The 19,720-nt window shown below is 32.0% G+C and overlaps 1 protein-coding gene across 1 annotated transcript; it reads right to left on the reverse strand.

The window, feature by feature from the left end:
* Positions 1-359: 359 nt before the first annotated feature.
* LOC130654481 (latrophilin-like protein 1) lies at positions 360-3,296 on the reverse strand. The gene is made up of 3 exons (XM_057457073.1): positions 2,303-3,296; positions 1,471-1,743; positions 360-1,090 (listed from the first exon to the last, which is right to left on the reverse strand). The coding sequence occupies exons 1-3, from the start codon at positions 2,367-2,369 to the stop codon at positions 774-776; spliced, it is 657 nt and encodes a 218-aa protein (XP_057313056.1). The 5' UTR covers positions 2,370-3,296; the 3' UTR covers positions 360-773.
* Between the last annotated feature and the right edge of the window lie 16,424 nt (positions 3,297-19,720).

The raw sequence follows: 19,720 nt of genomic DNA on the forward strand, positions 1-19,720 counted from the left end.
ACAAGTAATTTCGTAAAGCTTTTTAGCTTATTAAATAAAATGATATTCTTTCCTAAAAACAACAAAGAGTTGATTGTTATTAGTCTCAAAATGAACTGCCTCTCAAGCTATTTTCACTCTTAGTGTATATTTAAGTGTAACTTTTTGTTATAAAAATGCTCTGGTTTAACTTCCATTATTTTGTTTCGCGCGGTTATTTATGAAAGATGATGTTTATTAAGACGGTCGTTTTTAGGCTAAGGAAGAAACTAAGTTCTACGACGAATAAATAGGTGATGAGAAAGAGCAAATTAATTTGATAAAAAGGACTGCGGGAGCAAATCATAATACACACACGCAGAAGTTACTGAGGTTTGTTGTTTTTTTATTAAATTCTGTTTAGAAATGTACTTACGTTGGAAGGACTGAGCTCAAGCAACACGTCATAAACACCTTTCGAAATTTGACCTGCAACGAAATTGTTTTGTGATTTATTGGTGTTTGTAGTAACTTTATATTGCGAAAAATTACTAAAGTTTCTGAAAGGTAATGCACACATTACGGACTGGTTGTGGATGATATTCCAACATTTTTCTCAGTTCAGATTTTAAGCTTTAGAAACTCGCACAGGACTGTCAATAAAAAATTAAAAAAGGAATATACTCCTTTTATGTAAACACTAAATGACCTGTAAGCAAAGTTAAAAAAAAAATCGATAGATGTTACTCTACTGTTATGGTAACGCCAACCTGCATTTTCGACACTAAGGTCATTAAATGTAAACAAGGTAGCATTTAACATTTACCGTTTGTTTTAGTCTGTACGTATATTGGATAACATCGAATTCTTTTGCAAGAATCTGTGTAATATGTCATATAAACCACATACATTGCGGTGGAATCCAATTCTTTTATACGAGTGCCATGTTTAGCATAAGGAATGGTAAGAAAATTTGAATATGTCGGTTCATAATAGTTATCATATTCAATTTGAACATTGGAGTATGTTGAAAAATCGTGACCACCAAATATTTTGTCATTCCATGCCACAATAATCTCTGTGTCACTCACTATTGATACGTGAACAGTTTTTGTTGCATCGTCGTTATAATCTAAACACCAGTTGTACAAGTCGTAACTTCAAAAAAGTTACTGTTATTTCATCAATGCTGCAAAAATTTTGATCATAATTCTATTTGAACACATGAAATCAGTTGTATAGAAAGGTTATCAGATTTACTCTTCATTTTTTAGCAAACATGACAGTGATATTAGATTTAACAAAATAGCTTCAACGCTTTTTCAGGTCTGCAGTAAGATTCAAAATGAAAGAAAAATTTTAGTCTAAAAAACGATGCCCGTGAATTCTCAAAGAAGTGCCCACTGTTAATACTAGAAAAATTAATGAGAAAGAAGACGCTATATATGTTCTTTTCGTTTTCCTTCTTCACCCCGTTTTTTCATCATAAAAACTATTATGAAGACATCTCACCATAGATGCATTTATATTCCACTTTAGCGTATTTATGTACGCCACCGCATGGATCACCTCCAAACACATCAGACCGTGCTGTTACATCACAACTCTGCTTGCCATCGCATTCACTTACAACAGTTGCAAGTGAATTTGCTGCCTTACAGCTGTCTGTGCTATAATTTTCAACGCAAAGATTTCCCTCTTTTCTTCCATATAATGCATCAATTATCTTTATCTTACCACCTTGTAAGCAATCTATTGTTTTTGTGTCTCCTTCACAAATTACTTCTAAAACATAATGCAATAACAAAGGAGGATGATCAACCTGAATAGATATGATAGGACAATAAAAGGAGAATGTTGATTTTGATTTTAAGAAGTATTTTCTTTTACATGTCATTTTTGCGTTCATAACAGGATAAATAAAAGGTATTGTGCCTTTTGTTGAAGTTACTCTAACGCCAATTGCCTAATATGTTATATAGATATAGGTCTTTCTTTTTTTAATTAACTTCAATTGTAAATACCTATATTTAGTATGCATAAGGAAAATAAAACTCTTCAGCTTGGAACATTCAGACTTATGATTCGGCAAACATCGCCTAAATAAGTTAGTATAATAGGAAGTGGTGGAATTGAATTGAAAGTAGGGGTTAACAAAAAAAATGTGGAAAAAGAAAACTTGGGCGAAAGACAGATCTAGAGCTCTGCAAACAATTCTGTAATTTATTCTATTTTCTTAATGCACGTAAGAATATTTGTTAAAAAAATTAATCCAAGCAATTTTAAAATACATAACATAATTTAATAAAAAGAATAACTTAATTAAAAAAAAATCGTGTGTTACCGAAGCAGTTGCATTCAACAGCCACACAGTTGCAAACCAAAAGAAAAAGCAATACGATAAACTTCATCTAAATAAAAATAGTAGAGTGACTATCTAAAAATTATTTTCCTTTTATAGGTAAAAACAGTGACGCTGTAAACAAGTATGTTATCGTTAATGTAAAACATAAGCTTGTGTTACACTAAAAATTAAAAAAAAAACAACTAAAAAAAAGTTATCTGACATACTGTTTTAACTTTTTCATATATTCATTATATATGGGTCCATTAAAAATACAAAATTAGCAACAATACAGCTGTGATTATTATACTCATATATAATATTTCATTATATATTTATATGGAAACAGTCGTATTTATACTGAGATAACTAATTATCTGAGCCGGAATGTTCATCGGCGTTGACTAATTTTGCAGCCTGGACAACAGGTAGTAATACAATTTGATCTCTTGCCAAAAAAATTCAATCATTATATTAAAAGTGGGGTTAGCAAAAAAAAATTGTAGGAAAAAAAATGTAAAAAAATGTGTTATAATGATATTAAGACGGTCGAATTGAAAGAATATCGACGATAAGGTATTTAGTATGGTAGATAGTTATATTAGAAGATCCCAAGGTCGAGGTATGTATTGATTCGTTAAACGGATTCATTCATTATATACTGAAATAAACTTTTCATATCAGACGAAAAGTTTATTTCAGTATAAATGCAGCTAATCAAAAATGTAGCACATAATTTTTTTGTCTCACGTTTTTTTATCACTGCACCACAAATCACATCTAAAAATACTTATCTCAATACTAACATTTTAAACATTTATTGAATTATAATTTTATTTTACGTAGGTCACATACATTATTCATACTTAGATAATATTATGTTGTTAAGCACGAAAAATAAACACGCGAAAACTAACTTTCAATGCTGGGTATTGAATTTATCTGGCTGAAATAAGGAAATTGTCGAAAAAGAAGTATTATCCCTCACCTCAAAATCAAATGTTTTTACAAGTTTTCTTCTTTATTTTTGCTTGTTTTGCTGTGGCAATTGTGGGACGCCGTATTGATTACTTTTGCCTGAAAAAATTCAAAGTATAATGTGATAGTTTGTGTTAAAAAAAATGCTATTGCAGTGTTTCTTTAAAGCATTTTTAAAAAAGAAAGCGTTCTGAAATTAAGTGATAAACAACTTTTTGGCCTTATTTGCCTCTTTCAACTTTTCTTCTTATCTTAAAAAAAAATGATAACAAACTTCATTTTTTGAGCACATTAAGATTTTTGTTTCAATTGTGTCAACAATAATCATTAGAATAGATTTAAAAGTTTACAATTTAATAAGGTTTTTACAAGCTCAACTAAAAATGAGAAATTCTCAAAAGTACAAAAACTACAAAAGTGTAATAAGTATATAGGTAACTTAGGTAAAAAATGTACAATAGTGGATAAAATAGTTTCGTGGAAATATATATTGCTGCCGAAAATGTTACAATAGACACTTTGATTAAATACAAATAATAATTTGTCAAAAATGAGCTGCTTAGATTAATAGATAAATAAAATAATAAATAAGATAAACCGCATGCTCAAGTGCTTGACTTGCTTGTTCAAACCCAGTTTTAACCAGGAATTATGCTAACCTTTTTTAAGTTTGAGTTGCCAATCAGTATCAACATGATTTAAAATGGAAACGATTTTTATTACAAACCATTTTACAAGAATGAGACATTTCAAGATGTTTAAAAATGTGCGAACGTTTATCAGAAACCAAATGTTCCTTAATTTGACTGAACCGGTGTCTAGTGGTTTCACCCACATTGCAAGCCTTACAGCTACCGCACACTTAATTTCTACATAATTCCAGACTTAAAGGATTTTAGAACTTAATCTTTACGAGACAAAAGATCTTTAACTTTGTGTGATTTTATGTTAACTATACTTACATTTACTTCTTTTCAAAATTTGTCTAGAAGAAAATTTTCACTTTGAATAATAGTCGAATACTTACCAACAAATGGCAACCTAAAATATCTTTTTTTATAGTATTTGATTATTTATCAGTTTGTGTTAACTTATCATTTAAAAAATCAGAAATATGTCAACCAACTAGTTTTTGAGGAGAAAAATTAATAATTAAGTATCAGAAGTAAGAAACGTGATGTCTTGATCAATGTATTTCCGATCGTTGTTTATTTAAAGCATTCTATCAATCAGAGTATGTATTAAATTAATTTTGTATATGGTTGGAAAAGAACCTAAACAGTTGGTGAGTAAACTAGCGTGCATAGGTTTTTGTAAAATAAATGTGAAAGGTATTCGAAGTATGTTCAATAAGGATATCAAGAAATGAAATTTTATTATGAAAACTAGTCGATAAAGACCGTATAGAGCCTAAAATGCTGATCAAGAAAATGTATATGACTATGTGCTTTTCACGAACGCTTAACAAGATAAAGGTTTGAAAATTCTGCTTACATCAGCCAATTCCCCTCAAAGTACAAAACATTATTTTTTAGAACATTTTATACTCGTTGCATTTATCATATATATCTTAATTTACTGATTAAGAAAATGTATAAGATCATGTACTTTTGACAAGCAGTTACAGATATACTAAAGTTTAGAGATGTTGTGATGACGTCATCAATCCGGCTATCCGAAACGGATTCGGAGACGTAGGTTTTGGTAACTTATCCAATTTGGTCTCAGGTTGTTTTTAGTTACCCATAAGTGAAAAATAAATGACGTCACCACCTTGTTTCTATGATTTTTGGCCTCAAAATATCACTGCATTGTAATGACTTCATTAATTTAAATGAAGTTATTTGCTAATTCGTACCTCAATCGAAAATAAGTTCATTTATTATTATTCTATATTTCTTTATATAGTAGAGTCAGTCTAGAAAGGTACAGCGAGTGTCATAAAATATCTAACACAAAATATACCGTGTATATTTCTTTCCTCAATATATGTCCTACAAATATCCTTATAATCTAGGTGGGAGGGTCAATGCTATCGACTTGTGATGAGTCGTAAGACGATACACACGTCAAAAGACTAGGACACGTGATAAAGGCGCACCAAAGAAGCAAATAAATTCATTTATTTTCCAATTCGTATCTGAAACGAAAATAACTTTATTTATTATTATCTATAGTTTTTTATCACTTAGTAGAGTCAGTCTAGAAATGACTTGTAGCGATTGTAACAGAAGCAGCAGCTACATGGTATATCGCTACAATGCAAATAAAATATTTACAGGTCTAGCCCTAATGAAACAAATAGCAAATTCTCAATACTGTCGTCAACATAACCGTTTTTTGCATTTACAGATTTCCATCTGCCATGATTTTGAAAGATGCGATCGATTACATGTCTTTTGGCTGCTACAGTAGCACCACTTTGCCGGAAGCTATGCATCCTAAACAGTTTCTCGTCTAACCCGATGTTTTTAATGTATTTCAGGATTGCAGATCTAGCTATTGGATATGAAATTGGTGTATTTTTCTTTCTGATGCAATGTGTTGCAGAGGTTTTGCAAAAGTTCATTGGTCGGAAAAAGAAACTCTACATCGTCGCTGATGCAGGACATGTTGATGTACTTTCTTAGAATTTTAACAGGACATATGTCAGATGATCTTTTGGAAATAAACACACGGCATCCGTCACAATATTGATCGGTTTTCGATTTTTCAATGAAAAGCTTTGAAATTAACAGTTTAACAGTTTTAGATTCATAACCTCGTATATCTAAGACAGCCAGCAAATGCTAATATCATCATCGTGAAAATTCCAAGGTCTAATAAAGTATTATTGTCGCCTTTCAGCGTTTTATAAATTTCGTGGATCTGATCCACAGTGACAGATTATTTCTTCTTTTTCGGATGGTGGCAGATTCGTTTAGCTGCATTCAAAATATATCCGCACAATATCGCAGGATCTGCGTAACTGGAAATATTGTGAAAATATCTTATTGCGTAATAGCTACTTTCGATAGCATTAAGAGATTCGCCTGACTGTATTGACTGACAAGGAACAAGACAACATGTTCGGGTTTAGATGGCAATGGAAGGACTTCCAAAAACTGGTCGCACCATTTTCTCTTATTGAAATAAGATTGGTATTTCTTTATTGTGTTCTCGGCAAGAGCATGTAGAGACGCGTCGTCCAACTTTTCAGCAAGAGACTTGAGTTGTGGATTTTCGACTGTATTTACAATACTGTAAGTGGAATGACCTAAATGTATACATATAAACCCATGATATTAAAGGCCTCTTACATCAGATGTTTTCAAAATTAGTTTTCAAAGCTAAAAACCAGAAAACCTAGTTTTAAAAATTGAGAACCTGTTCTCTAGAAAACCTAGTTTTCAACATTCAAAATGTTTAAAGCCCGTTCAATTATATTTTAGTTATTGCGAAGTCAGCAAATGACTTTAAAAGCAACAATGCTTCCTTTACATCTAGAAGAGCCCAAAAAAGAATCTTTAAAATGTCCTTGTTTCAAGATTTCAGAAGTATTGCTCTCAAACCAATAGTCATAGATAAATTCCTTGTAACCATTTTCAATGTGCAGGAGAGGCCAAAATTGTGCGGAAGGCCAATGCGGTAAAAGAAGAATCCGGTTTATCACTTTGATAAAAAGAGACACGGAGGGGGGGGGGGGGGGGTGGGGCAAAGAAATTATTTTCGAAACACCAGTCTTGAGAAAAAGCATCTACAGCCTCTGTACCAGGTACGAGATATTTTGAGTTAAAACGGTCAACCTTTTTGTAATCAAAGTTAGAGAACCTGTTGATGGTAAATGGTCCCCATTTAGTGTTCAGAAATACGAAAAAATTTGGAGTTATTTTCCAATCATCAGGATAAACCAATTTAGAAAAATAGTCCGTTTTTTACCTTAAGTTCCCTACGAACACATGTTACGTCGAACGAAATATTGAAGTACTTTATATAACTATAAATCTATAAAGTTTGTCAGTCTATCAGGTTTGCTACTTTCATTTTTACTTACGTACATTGCTGCTTTGTTATCTGTTCTCCAAGAAATACAAGTGTTTCTAAAACGACTTCCAAACGCTTTTAAAGCAAATCTAATAGCTTCAAGCTCTCTCCACGTAGAGGTCTTTACACTCTCAAGTTGGTTAAAATTTTAAAACAAACCCATTTTGATTCTCCTAAAGGCTTCTAGGCCATTGTTACTTGCATGAGGATAAACAACAATCTTCGCTTTAATGGGATTATTGTATCTCTCCAAAACAAAATCACTTTATGCGCTTCGTGACAATTAAGAATGTTCAATCTACTGTCCCATGATAACTGATCGTCGATTGCATTGTATAGAGAAGGCCTTTTTTAATCTGACTATGTTTGATAACAAAAATTTTGTTGAAACAACTTTTTCTGTTAAACGAGACAACGATCTTGCAGTAGTGTAAGGGCTTTTTAATAGGAATTCAGCTATTAAAATTATGGATAAGATACCTTCTGGATTAATTTTGTAAGTATTTTGTACTAAATTTATTGTCACCCTCAAGTCATACATTTTACCGGCTCCCATATTGATTTTTCTTCGTTAATGGCAAACCCAGATTTCTTCAAAAGTAAACAAACTATCTTAGCTGCTTTCTTAATTTTCTCATATGTATATTCAATTCCTGCACCGTCGTCTATATAAACTGATATGTTTATTGAATCTTTGTGCCAGACAGAAACTAGTGGCCTTAAGAGCTTAGTAAATCCATTTGGAGCCGAAGAAAGGCCAAAAGGTAAAATAGTAAAAACATAAAACGATTCTTTGTTATTTCTTTTCCAGGAAAACCCCAGGTAAATTTGGTGTTCTGCGAATGTATCGACATGATGGTATCCTTCTCTTAAATCAAACTTGAATAAAAAGACCCAGGACGAACAAACTGACGGAACTCGCGCCAATCATCAAACTTTACGTGTTCTTGACATTCGTTTACATGGCTAAGATCGAGAGTCAGACGCTTTTTTCCAGACGAGCTGATAGCGACAGATAAAGGATTAATAACTTCTGGTTTAAAAGGTACTTCGATTGCTGAACGGGCTATGAAAAGTTCGTCAATGGAATTTGATACGAATTCATGATACGTCAAAGCAGACTGATTATTTTTGAAATGTTTTGATTCTGGTGTTTTTAACAAATGCAATTTGAATCCTTCTTAAAACATATTTACAATAAATTTATTAGTCCCTAACTGCTCCCAGAATAGCCAATGTTTTTTCAGTCTTCCCTTAACAATGTCTGAATCTAATTCAAGATTATTATAAGACCTTTCTTTGTCTCTTAAAAACCCTAAGTTAAAATCAAAATCAAGTAACTTATCTTTAATCATTCCTGTTGCTTGAGGGCCTTGTGCAACCTCTTTTCCAGTGTCCACGGTCACCACACTGCAAGCAGATGTCTGTCGGTTTTGTTGTTGCTATAGGCATAGTGATTCTGAAGCTAGGCCCCCCTTGAAGATGAATTGATGTGTTGGTCTCTACGTGTTATTGTTGATGATGGCACAATCTTTCTCCGTTTTTGTTGTTTTGACAACGCTCTCTTCTCAGATGCTCTGATTTTTTTTCTCATCTGCAGAATCACTCGCTATACTATCTGATTCGTATTCCGCTACTGTGCCCCACCCAGCTGGTGACTTGTAAGCGATGCGTATGAGTTTGTTTCTTGCTTTGATCTCATCAATAGCGGTTTCAATTCTCTTTGTAGATCTTTTTCTAGAACCATTTTGAACTAACTCCATAATTTCTTCAAGGTTTTCTCTCAATTCTTGGTTGAATTTAAACTGCTTCTTATTCGCCTTATATTTAAATTCATGCTCTCTCTTTCTCTTCTTTGAGGTTTCTTCAGATACAATGTCTCTTTTCAAAGTAGAAAGTTTAGCATCAAAGTAAGCCTTAAGTTCTGAAACTGCCTCTCTAGTCGACATCCTACCTGTACCAATTCTATCGACTTGTGATGAGTTGTAAGACGTAAAAAGACTAGGACACGTGATAAAGACGCGTCAAAGAACCAAATAAGTTCATATATTGACGTTAAATTAGTGTTAACGACGTAGCGACGTTAAATTTGTTGATTAAAGTGTGAGACATGCTTTTTTTAAGAAATCAATGGAAAAAACATCCACTTTGCCTATCACAGACACATTGACACGCTCAGACTATAAGATAATTGGTAATTTTTCAAATTTTGTGATAAATTTATATTTCTAAAGCAATACTAAAGGTATATACGAAATGCATTAAGTATACCGATGATACTTTTGTTTACGTAGCCGATAACACGAACGATCGAGAAAATCCTGAATAATAAAGTAAAAAATCACACACACACACACTTACGTGTACGAAAACGATTTAGTATTGAATTTGAAACAGGGTAAAAATGAAATTATGTTGTTCGGAACTGCTATACGCCTTGCTACACAAACTCGAAATACATTAAATCCAAAAGAACCTGTACATCACACAACGTTGTATACGTTCTTGGGTAACCATCTAGACTCGATATTCTCTGTGAACGACAACTTTTAGAAAGCTTACAAGAAGACAACTGAAAGATTGATTCTAATCAAGCGAATAAGATTATTTCTTAGTGTAGAAGCCACCTACAAAATATACGAAAGGTTAATTATGTTTTACATTACGCTAATTATCCTTTACTTAACAAACACACAGAAAATTGTCATCTTTGGACAACAATTGTTTGTGGTGATGTGAAGATAGGCAGACTAGAAAATCGAAGGAAGAAGAAAGCGTGTCTAGTAGTGACGAAATGTTTGGATGGCTAAATGCGTGACAACTTAGTAATAGCAATAAACTTAGATTGAAATTTGGTGAAAAATCGTTTAGGTATTCTGGTAGTCAACTTTATAATGACTTACCATTTAATCTGAGGAATAGTCACACTTTTTCTAGGTCGCAACTGAGCACACACTTCGCTAAATAGATTCTGTAGATCTATTTCTTAAAGCGTGTTTTGGGTTTAACTTACGCCTTTTTCCTGTCTTCACAACCTCTAGTCATACTACTTGTTTTTCATTTTCGGCAGTTTTTGTTTGTTTTCTTGCTTTTTCACTTTGTGTTTTTAAATTTATATTCCATTCCATGTTATTTTTAATATATATTTATATAATTAATTTTTATTATTTTTAATATCTCCTAGTATTTCTCAAATTTCATTTTGTACAGGACACACATTGATAGCAGTAATTTATTTTAACTGAAATGCTGTTTAAATATTATGAAATAAATAAATAACCTTGATTGTAGACATATTTTCTCATGTTAATAATAAAGGTAAAAAGATCCGTTTTACTGGAAATATTGATGTTCCTGTCATTAAACTGTTCATTTTTAGAATATGGGATTTATAGATTCTCCCGGTTAGGAAAACTGTTTAATGACGTTATTCGGATCCGAAACGGTGCAATTTCTCTGGATCGATTTTTTTTTCAATTCTGGTCTGTATTTTATCCCTAGGACCCATATATCTCCTTAGCAACACCTTAGTTACCACCTTTTTTGAGTTGACAATGCGGCAAAATTCTTTTTTTCTCTTTCTTTTAGCTTGCACATCAAATAAAATAAGTAACCATGCACAAATTGAATGTAACAATTAAACGAGTCAAATTAATCAAATTGCTAAAACCAATCGATAAATATTTTTAGTGAAAGATAATGTATTGTAGCTATAAAATCGTGACATGTATGTCACGATTTTATATCTTTTTTCAGATTATTGCTAATGGCGGAAATCTTTAAGCCGCACGGCTTCTTGTTTGTGTTTAAAAAATGGTTTCCTTTAAATATTTCTTTTCTTTTCTTTCTTTAAACGCCTTTTTAAAATAATTGAAGTGTTGCTTCAAAGAAACAATAATTGACAGTTTATGCTATATTATAAAATTATTTTAACATTCCCTTCATCACTGTTCTTTCTTTATCAGATCAACAACAGGATTTGTATCATAGAATTTCCAGATTTGCTTTTATATCAATTTCAAAGATATCCAATTGAAGATTTGAATTTTCTGAAAACACCATACGCAAAATCTATAATTTTAATTTTTTCTTTTTTCCGTTGCACGTAATTAAAAAACGTGTGATTTTAAATGAAGGATAACTGGGATTTGTATTTTCAAAATTCAGTATATTCAAAAAGCGTTTAGCAATTCGGGATGATGCAGGGATATAATTTTATTCCTAGAAACAATATATGTTCTGAATCACACTTTGTTTTCCCCAAAAAATCCTGCATATGAATATCTAAAATGTTGATTGTGATTCTAAAGTTTCCCATCATCTTGTCTAACACAACATCTTGTCTGAAAAAAAAATGTTTCCATTGTCAGAAGGTGTTGCATTCGAATTATCGTCACTGTAAAATTTAAGACGGGAAAAACAAAGATTTTAAAGGATGACCCATACATTTTTCTATCACTTAGTTAAAGCCTTATCAAACATTCTATTTCTCTGTTTTCCTTGTCCCCGTTTGCTAACAAGCAACAGCTAACGTCTTAACCGCGCCATATTTGTCACTTGGATGTCAAGTATATAACTTGAAATGCATATATTGACTGGCTTAAGACGTCTATTTAACTTTCTTTAACCACTCTTCAGAAACACACGTCTCCGTTCTTTTGTTTCACCCAGCGTTTCAATGTCTATACAATAGTGGGAATGGGTTATTAATGATTGGAATATAAAACTTTTATAGACAGCTCATTGCTGATTTTAACAACATTTATTTTCTTCCTACATGTATCTCTCCAATCGAGTTGGGACTTCACCGAGTTAATCAACTTGGAATACAATCTCATTAATCACCCATTTTCGTAAGTTTCAGTTGTAAGAAGGAACAGATTTAAGAAAATTATAGTTCAGAATCTTAGGAGGAAAAGGAACTTGAGAAAACATCGCTTCTTACAAAAAAAAAGGTAAATAAAACATTTGCACCACATACTTTATTTGCCACTTTTGTTTTACATTTTCTTAACACCCTTTACGGTAGTTTAAAATAAGATTAAGCAGGAAAAAACATTATTTCTGAAGCAAAATCAATTAATAAGGAATTAAAGTAGGAAAACTATAATTCGCATTTGTTAAAAAGAAGAACTTTTACAAAATGTCTTTTTACTACGGTAATTGCAGTTTAGGAGACATAAGTCTACCAAACATTTTATTGATCAACATGTGAACATTACACTTAGAACGTTAACGAAAATGTCCACTCAGTACAGCGCTTGTTTTTAAGCATTTTTTCTTCATTAGGCCATGTCAGACATGGAATGCTAAATGTGAAAAACAATGCTTGGGTGTTGTGTTGTGAAGTTATGTTATCTTTATTATTTACCTGTGCCTTCATACCGAATATAACAAGTATATAAAGAAATGTGGAATAAATGTATGTACTGTGTACATGTGTACCCTTAACATAAAAAGACATGTAAAAACTACTTGCTATATGAAATTTAGAAATTGAAATTAGAGAACAAAAAATTATTTTTGAAGTGAAAAAGATTGCAGAGAACCCGATTAATCATACATACAAGACAATTCCCGAATTTACTTCCTTCAAAGTGTTGTAGCGTCGTTAAAATACTCACCAAAAAAAGCTGAAATTTCTAACACTATGCTGAAACTAAATAACGGTTTATTTCATACTGTTATTCTTGATCTTTGATTGAAAGTGAAGCTTGTAAATAAATACAGAATTAAGAAGCAATTGTCGGTGGCAGTAATGCTACCAAATCAGGACTTTCTCAGCTGAAAGGTGTTAAGTATTTACATGCCTGCTACAGTGAATGATCAATTTTTTTTTTTTTTTTAATTATGTAGATTCAGAAATTTGAATGCATTCAATGCAAATGCTATCCAAGCTCGTTCAGCTTGGATAGCATTTATATTCGAAACGGACCATTCGAATATAAACAAAATGCAATGTAATAGAAGTCCAAAATAGAACGAAAAAATACGAAGTGCAATACGAACAATGAATCAAGATGAAAAAATAAACATCTCCATAACATAAAAATAAACCTTGCAGAGACTTACAGAGAGTAAAAGTACAAAAAAGAGCATTTCAGAGGACTAGGGTGTAAAGGAAAATAATGTTTCGACGTGGGTAGTAAACAATAAAAGCAAGAAGAAAATCCCATAAGCTTACGAGTCAGGCCAAGTAAACTCAAAAAAAGAAAAAGAATGAAGAAGAGAGACATAAAAATCTTGATGAAGCTTTTTTTATGGTTTAGAAATGCACGCTGGAACAAAATCCCTGTCATCGGCATGATTATTTAAGAAAGAGCGATCTCATTGTCAAAAAGTCTCGATCTAGCTGATTATAAGTCTCCGATGACTCGCTAGAAAAATATAAGCAAAAGCATAATGCAACTTTCACAGCTGTTTCGGGAGAAGAGCTCAGTGTTACCCCGAAAATGACAGCAAATGGGATTTAGCCGCAAGTGAGAGAGCGCAAACAAAACAACTTAATGCTAAGGTAGACATTGCATTACATCATGTAAACAAATTTTTGAACGTCTCGTGTTTACTTGAGTTTGTACTGTTAGCTAGCTAATGTTAGCCTCCAAGTGCAGCTCCCCATCCCATGGCTAGCTCTAACCTATGACTTCTGTTGTTATTCCTCTTTTTTAATTATCTATAGCTAACTACTATAGTTTCCAAATTTCTCTTCTTTAATGAGCAAGAATTACGTTGTAACAAGCTAGCTAGCTACCTACAAAATCTTTCAAAAAATTTAAATTTTGCAGGATATAGTAGGATGTATTTTATGCCCATATAGTATAGATGAATTTCGTTGTTTACATTTTCAGTAGTAAGCTCTTTCGACTTTGGCATTTGCGTGGTAGAGAAAAGGATTGGGGTGCTAGGTGAAGGAAAGTAATTATCAGTTCATTTCTTCAAACGAAGGCATTCTTATGACTTTTAATAAATTCAAATAAACTCGACGCAGTTAAGGTGGGGTTCTGTAAAATACACGTTTTTCGGAGTTTTTTAAAACCTGAACTTTGAACCTCGAAAAAATGTTTAATAATGTATCTCAGGCCTTGGAAGTGATATTATATCTGGTCTGCAAGCTTTCAACTCTTGAATTAAGGCCTGGTTCAGATTAATAAAACGTTTTTGAAGGAGTTATCCGTGCCACAGGTGGGTACACTTTAGTACGGTTTTTTGAAGATCGCAAGCTTATATTAGAATATCCTGATACACCTAGCTCCTTTTTATGTCGACAACAAAGGTGGCTATTCGTTTCAAAAAAGTCTAGGGTTTTTTTTTGCTTATATAAAGAGATAATGATGAAAAACATGCATGTTTTTTTGTTATTTGGTACTAAAATGGTCCACGAATCTCTATATGCGCATGTAACTTAAGGAGACTTGGCACCAAACGTTGCATTAATGAATGCCCTTTCCTAATATCACATAAATTTTATATGTTTAGTGTGAAATAAGCATGTGATAATTTGATAAAGACACCCAGTAGCTAGCTAGAAAAACAAACAGACAAAAACAGAAAATTTTGCTAAAATTATAATTTCCAGACCAGAACGCACATGTGTTTTTTGTCCAATCAAATCGCTGAACGTCATCGGACAAGGTAAATAATAATGGCGGTTTGGCGGCAATAATAATACGAGGAGGTATATAAAAATATAGTCAAACTTTTAAAAGCAAGGTATAGTATATATGAATATTTCTTAATACTAAAACTTGTATTATCAGCCAGGATTCTTTTGCATATATGCAGCAGTTACTTTGACGAGGTTAGCCAAAATCCTTGAAAAATTTATTTAAAAAGAGATTTAGTGTTTTTTCTGAGCAATATAGCTAGCTAGCTATATTTTAAATTTATTTTGTTGAAAAAGGAAACAAAAAATTTTTTCTGCTAAGCTATAAATTTGTGTTTGTCTGCAAAGCAAAATTGGTCAAAAAATAAGACAATACGAGAGTGATGATATTAAGTTCAGCACGTCGAATAAATAAACGCTAGAGGTCAACATTTACTCGCTTAGTTAAAAAGTATATAGTGCAGGTTCAGGAATTTTATTAAATATCAAGGTAAAATTAATATACAACTGATATATATAGCTATATAGCTATATATCTTTATTTATTTTTAGCTAGTTAGTTACGATGTTGAAATAATAACCCTTTCCTTTAGCGTATTTCGCTTGTACATATTTAATGAAGTTTCGACTGAAAATATGTGAGCAAGTTTCGTAACATTTGCTTCTGAAAATCCGTTTTTATTGTAAGAAATTGTTATTAAAACCTTATTTATCAAGCGCAGCTAATTATAAATGATTGCGTAAAATATTTACATGTTAATTTATCATAAGGCCGTTGTTCAGACAAAATTGTAAAGAGTCAATTGTAAAGTTTAGCCTAAGAAACAGCATTTTAATAAAAGACTCATGTTTGAAACAAACATATTTTTTGTGAAAACAACTTTAATCAGTATATATATTGTATTTAACTTGCGTTGTAATGTTCACAAAAACTGGTTAAGAACCTCTGAAACAATATTACATTGTGAATATTTTCTTACAGCATGCTATAAAAATAAACTAATTTCATTTTTGCAACAATATTTCGGCTATCGGAGACGTCTCTGACCCTTTAATTATAGCTAATTTTTTTAGTAAATGTTTAGTTCAATTGCAGACAATCTTAGGAAAACCATTCCACATAGTTCTTAATATTTTTCTTCATATCTAAAAAATCATGTTACTAATTCTCTGTTCCAACTCCTACTGATCAACTAGAAGTTCTTGATTGCCTTTCTCTCATCAAATTTGTACTTCGAAAAAGTTGTTATACCAAGCGATTTCTTGGAAAAATTAGTTCCCATTAGGTGCCATTAAGGTATATACATATTCAGCTTTTTTAATTGCATTACAGTAATACAGTAATTTATGCTATTAAAATTTGTAAAAAGGTCTTGATCGTCTAATGTAAGACACCTACATTGTAGGAAATCCAGGTTCAAGTCCTGGTCAAGACAGTTTACCTTAGTTATGGTGTAATAATTTTATTCTTAATGTGTGAGTGCATTCAACTTTTCTCCCAATTCTTGCCATGCAACAACGTGAAAAATGCCACTGCACTTATATCAACAACCATAATAACAACAAATGAAAATTAGCACTAAAACAGTTCGGAGAGTTTAATTTTATACTGGCTAATCAAAGTATATATTACGTAGGTGGAAAATGCCCTTCTTGATTGTATAAAGTTGAAATCTCAACGATGTCCTTCAGAAAAAGATTATTTTGCTGCCTTATGACAAAAAAACGTGCCACCAATCAATCAAATCCTGACATATTTTTTGTATTGGCAGAAATAATTTGCTGTAATAATTTAGTTTCTATTATAAAAAATACCACAAATAGTACATTTATTTTTAGATTTTCAATGAATTAATATATACAGTGGAGTTGTCGAATTAAAGGAGTTTTGTTGTAAGGGTTTCATTCTAAAGGAACCGAAGTAAACAGAAGAAATTTAATAAGGCTTTGATCATGGGCATTATGAATATTTCGCATTTTCTGAAAAAATAATTAGTCTCACGGCATGAAAATTTAGTATATATGTTATTTCCACTAGTATAGTAACTTTTCTTTTCAAAATATTATTTCACTTTTATTCATAGTCAAAGCCTTCACAATTCATAACAGTTTATTTCCATTTTTCAATTCTTAATAAGAGCCTTGTAACAAAAAAAAGATTTATTTAAACAATGATTAGCCGAAACTGTACACTTGTGTATTCACTATATTCGATTCATACTGTATCTCAATGAAATTCGTCTGGCTTGAGCTAGCCATACAAAAAGTTTTACCTAGCTACATTCAATTTCAAATTGAATTTGTTACTCAAGCTACATAAGTAGCTAGCCAAAAGACTTTTAAAGGTTAAATCACTGTCACTTTTGCCATTTTTTGCATAAAAGGCGTTTAGGTTTTACCCTTCTTTAGCTATGGCTAGCTATTAGGCTCCCCAACTTATATAAAGATTAGCTCTCTAGCTAACCAGCTATACAAATTTACGTGGATGTGGCTCAAGTTCTAAACAATACTCAAATATAAATACTAATGATACATATACTTGGCTGAAAACTAACCTTGTTGACTTTAATTTCTTAACTTATATAACTCGTTCTTTTTTATCATCCACACAAAACCCTAACATACTTCAAAACAAATTCATGACCAATACCGGGTGATCACACTTCCTTAAATTAAATTATTTAAAACGCCCTAGAAAAAACCGCGTCTGTTAAACCGTATATAATGGTTTATTACGTCATTAAGTTTGCTTATTTATTTTTAACAAATATTGCCGAATAATGACGGAAAAGCCGTGAAAGCTTTCTTAATTACGTCGAGAATCAGAAGGCATCAACCTACACTCGATAATCAGCCATCAACCTACAATCTAAAACTCCAACGATGTCCCCGTTAGAAGAAATCCATAGTAAAAGACCTTTCTTCACCAAATCCTAGCATCTTTTTTCCTGCCATGCAAAAGCCAGAACCAAGGAGCTTACCACTAGAAAGAAAACAAATTACGTCACGATGACGTCATTCATCTATAATTTTTTTCACATTACCTGTGCACTTTACAAGGGGGACCACTGCAATATGACAAGTGGAACGAATTTTATAGAACTTAAAGTGTGTGTGTCTTAAGTTATTTATTATTGTTTTGTTTCTGATTTTCTAATCTAATGGGTGATGATTGTATGAACTGAAATGACGGTTTTTTCTAAATTTTGATGTGCTTCATAATCTTTTTGTGAAAGATTGATGGGTAATGGAAATATACGACATGCTTAATGCAATTATTTTTGTTGATTTAGATGTGTTTCTCAAAAACCAATCTGTTTTACATTTTGTGTAAACTTTTGTTTACGAACCGTATACAATGTTTCCAAAATAATGATCTTTTTTAATTCAAGTTTATTCTTTGCTTATTGATTTTTTGACATTTAGGTTCAGAATTGTTGGTAAAGGGTAGTACGGATCATCATTCTAAAAAAAGAAAAAAAATTGGGTTCTTAACTGGTTGATTTTTACATTTTGTGTAAATTTTTTGTATATGCATTGCTTACGTCAGCAAAACATCTAAAGCAACTTATTTTTTTAATGGCCTTTTGCCTAAGTGGACTTTTCCACGGGCCTTATCGACTAGTCTGTATAATAATACGCCAGTTCTGTGTCTCTGTAACAGGCAAAGTGGATATGTTCATATTTTTGCATAAGCTTTTAAGGGAAAGACAATATTTATAATGTGTAAACAACTTACTTCTGTTGATTTGTGCTAACTCTTTGCAGGCTAACTTTTTGACATAACACTATAACACTACCTTAACGTCAATATATAACACTACCTTAACGTCAATCTCTTATAATAATACAGAGACTGTGTCTGTTTGTAACAGGCAAAGTGGATATCGTCATTTTCCTTTGATGTCGCCGAAAAACTTATGTCTAATATGTTAAATTTTCTGACGTACGGCGCGACGTCAATAACACTACTTTAACGTCAATGTCCTATATTAAATTAATGAAGCCATTACAGTTCAACTAAAGCTTAGAGGCCAAATAACTTGGAAAAGAGGTAGTGACGTCAATGATTTTTCACCGCGTAGGTAACTAGGGAGCACCTAGGTACAATTTGGGTAATTTTCTAAAACCTCAGCAAAATTTTTAAACCCTTTTATGTCCTTTGTCGTTCGTAGAAAAGATATGATCCTATATATTATTTTGATCAGCGTTTCAACCTCTACACGTTACAGGCAACGAATAAACTAAATTTCGCCAATTTTTTTTGGATTTGCAATGCTGACGTCAGCAAACCAACTTTTTCAATGTCCTATTGCCTAAGTGGATTTTTCCACGGGTCTTTATTGACTAGTATCTTATATTAAATTAACGAAGCCGTTACAGTGCACTTAAAAATTTGAGGCCAAATAACTCGGAAACGAGGTGGTGACCTCAATGATTTTTCACGGCGTGGGTAACTAGGGACCACGTGGGACGAATTTGAGTAAGTTTCCTGAACCTGAGTCTCCGAATCCGTTTCGGAATGGACGGGTTGAAGACGTAATCACAACACCTACAAACCCACCAGAAAGACGTTTTTGGGTCACTTTATTTTCTATAAAAGAGTGAATTATAAATACTTATTTGTGTACTTCATCTTTACATTGTAATAAGGTGGTAGCTATTGTACTATATAAAATACCAGTGTAAAATGTAAAATATAAAACAAACAACTAGCTAGCTAAACACTAGAAAGGAATGTCATCCAGAAGTTTAATAAGCTCGTTAGATTAAAAATAAGTGCCCTTTTATTTTCTTTATCGAAGATTATAGTT

This window comes from Hydractinia symbiolongicarpus, chromosome 8 (assembly GCF_029227915.1).
Source record: "Hydractinia symbiolongicarpus strain clone_291-10 chromosome 8, HSymV2.1, whole genome shotgun sequence".
Classification (NCBI taxonomy): Eukaryota; Metazoa; Cnidaria; class Hydrozoa; order Anthoathecata; family Hydractiniidae; genus Hydractinia; species Hydractinia symbiolongicarpus.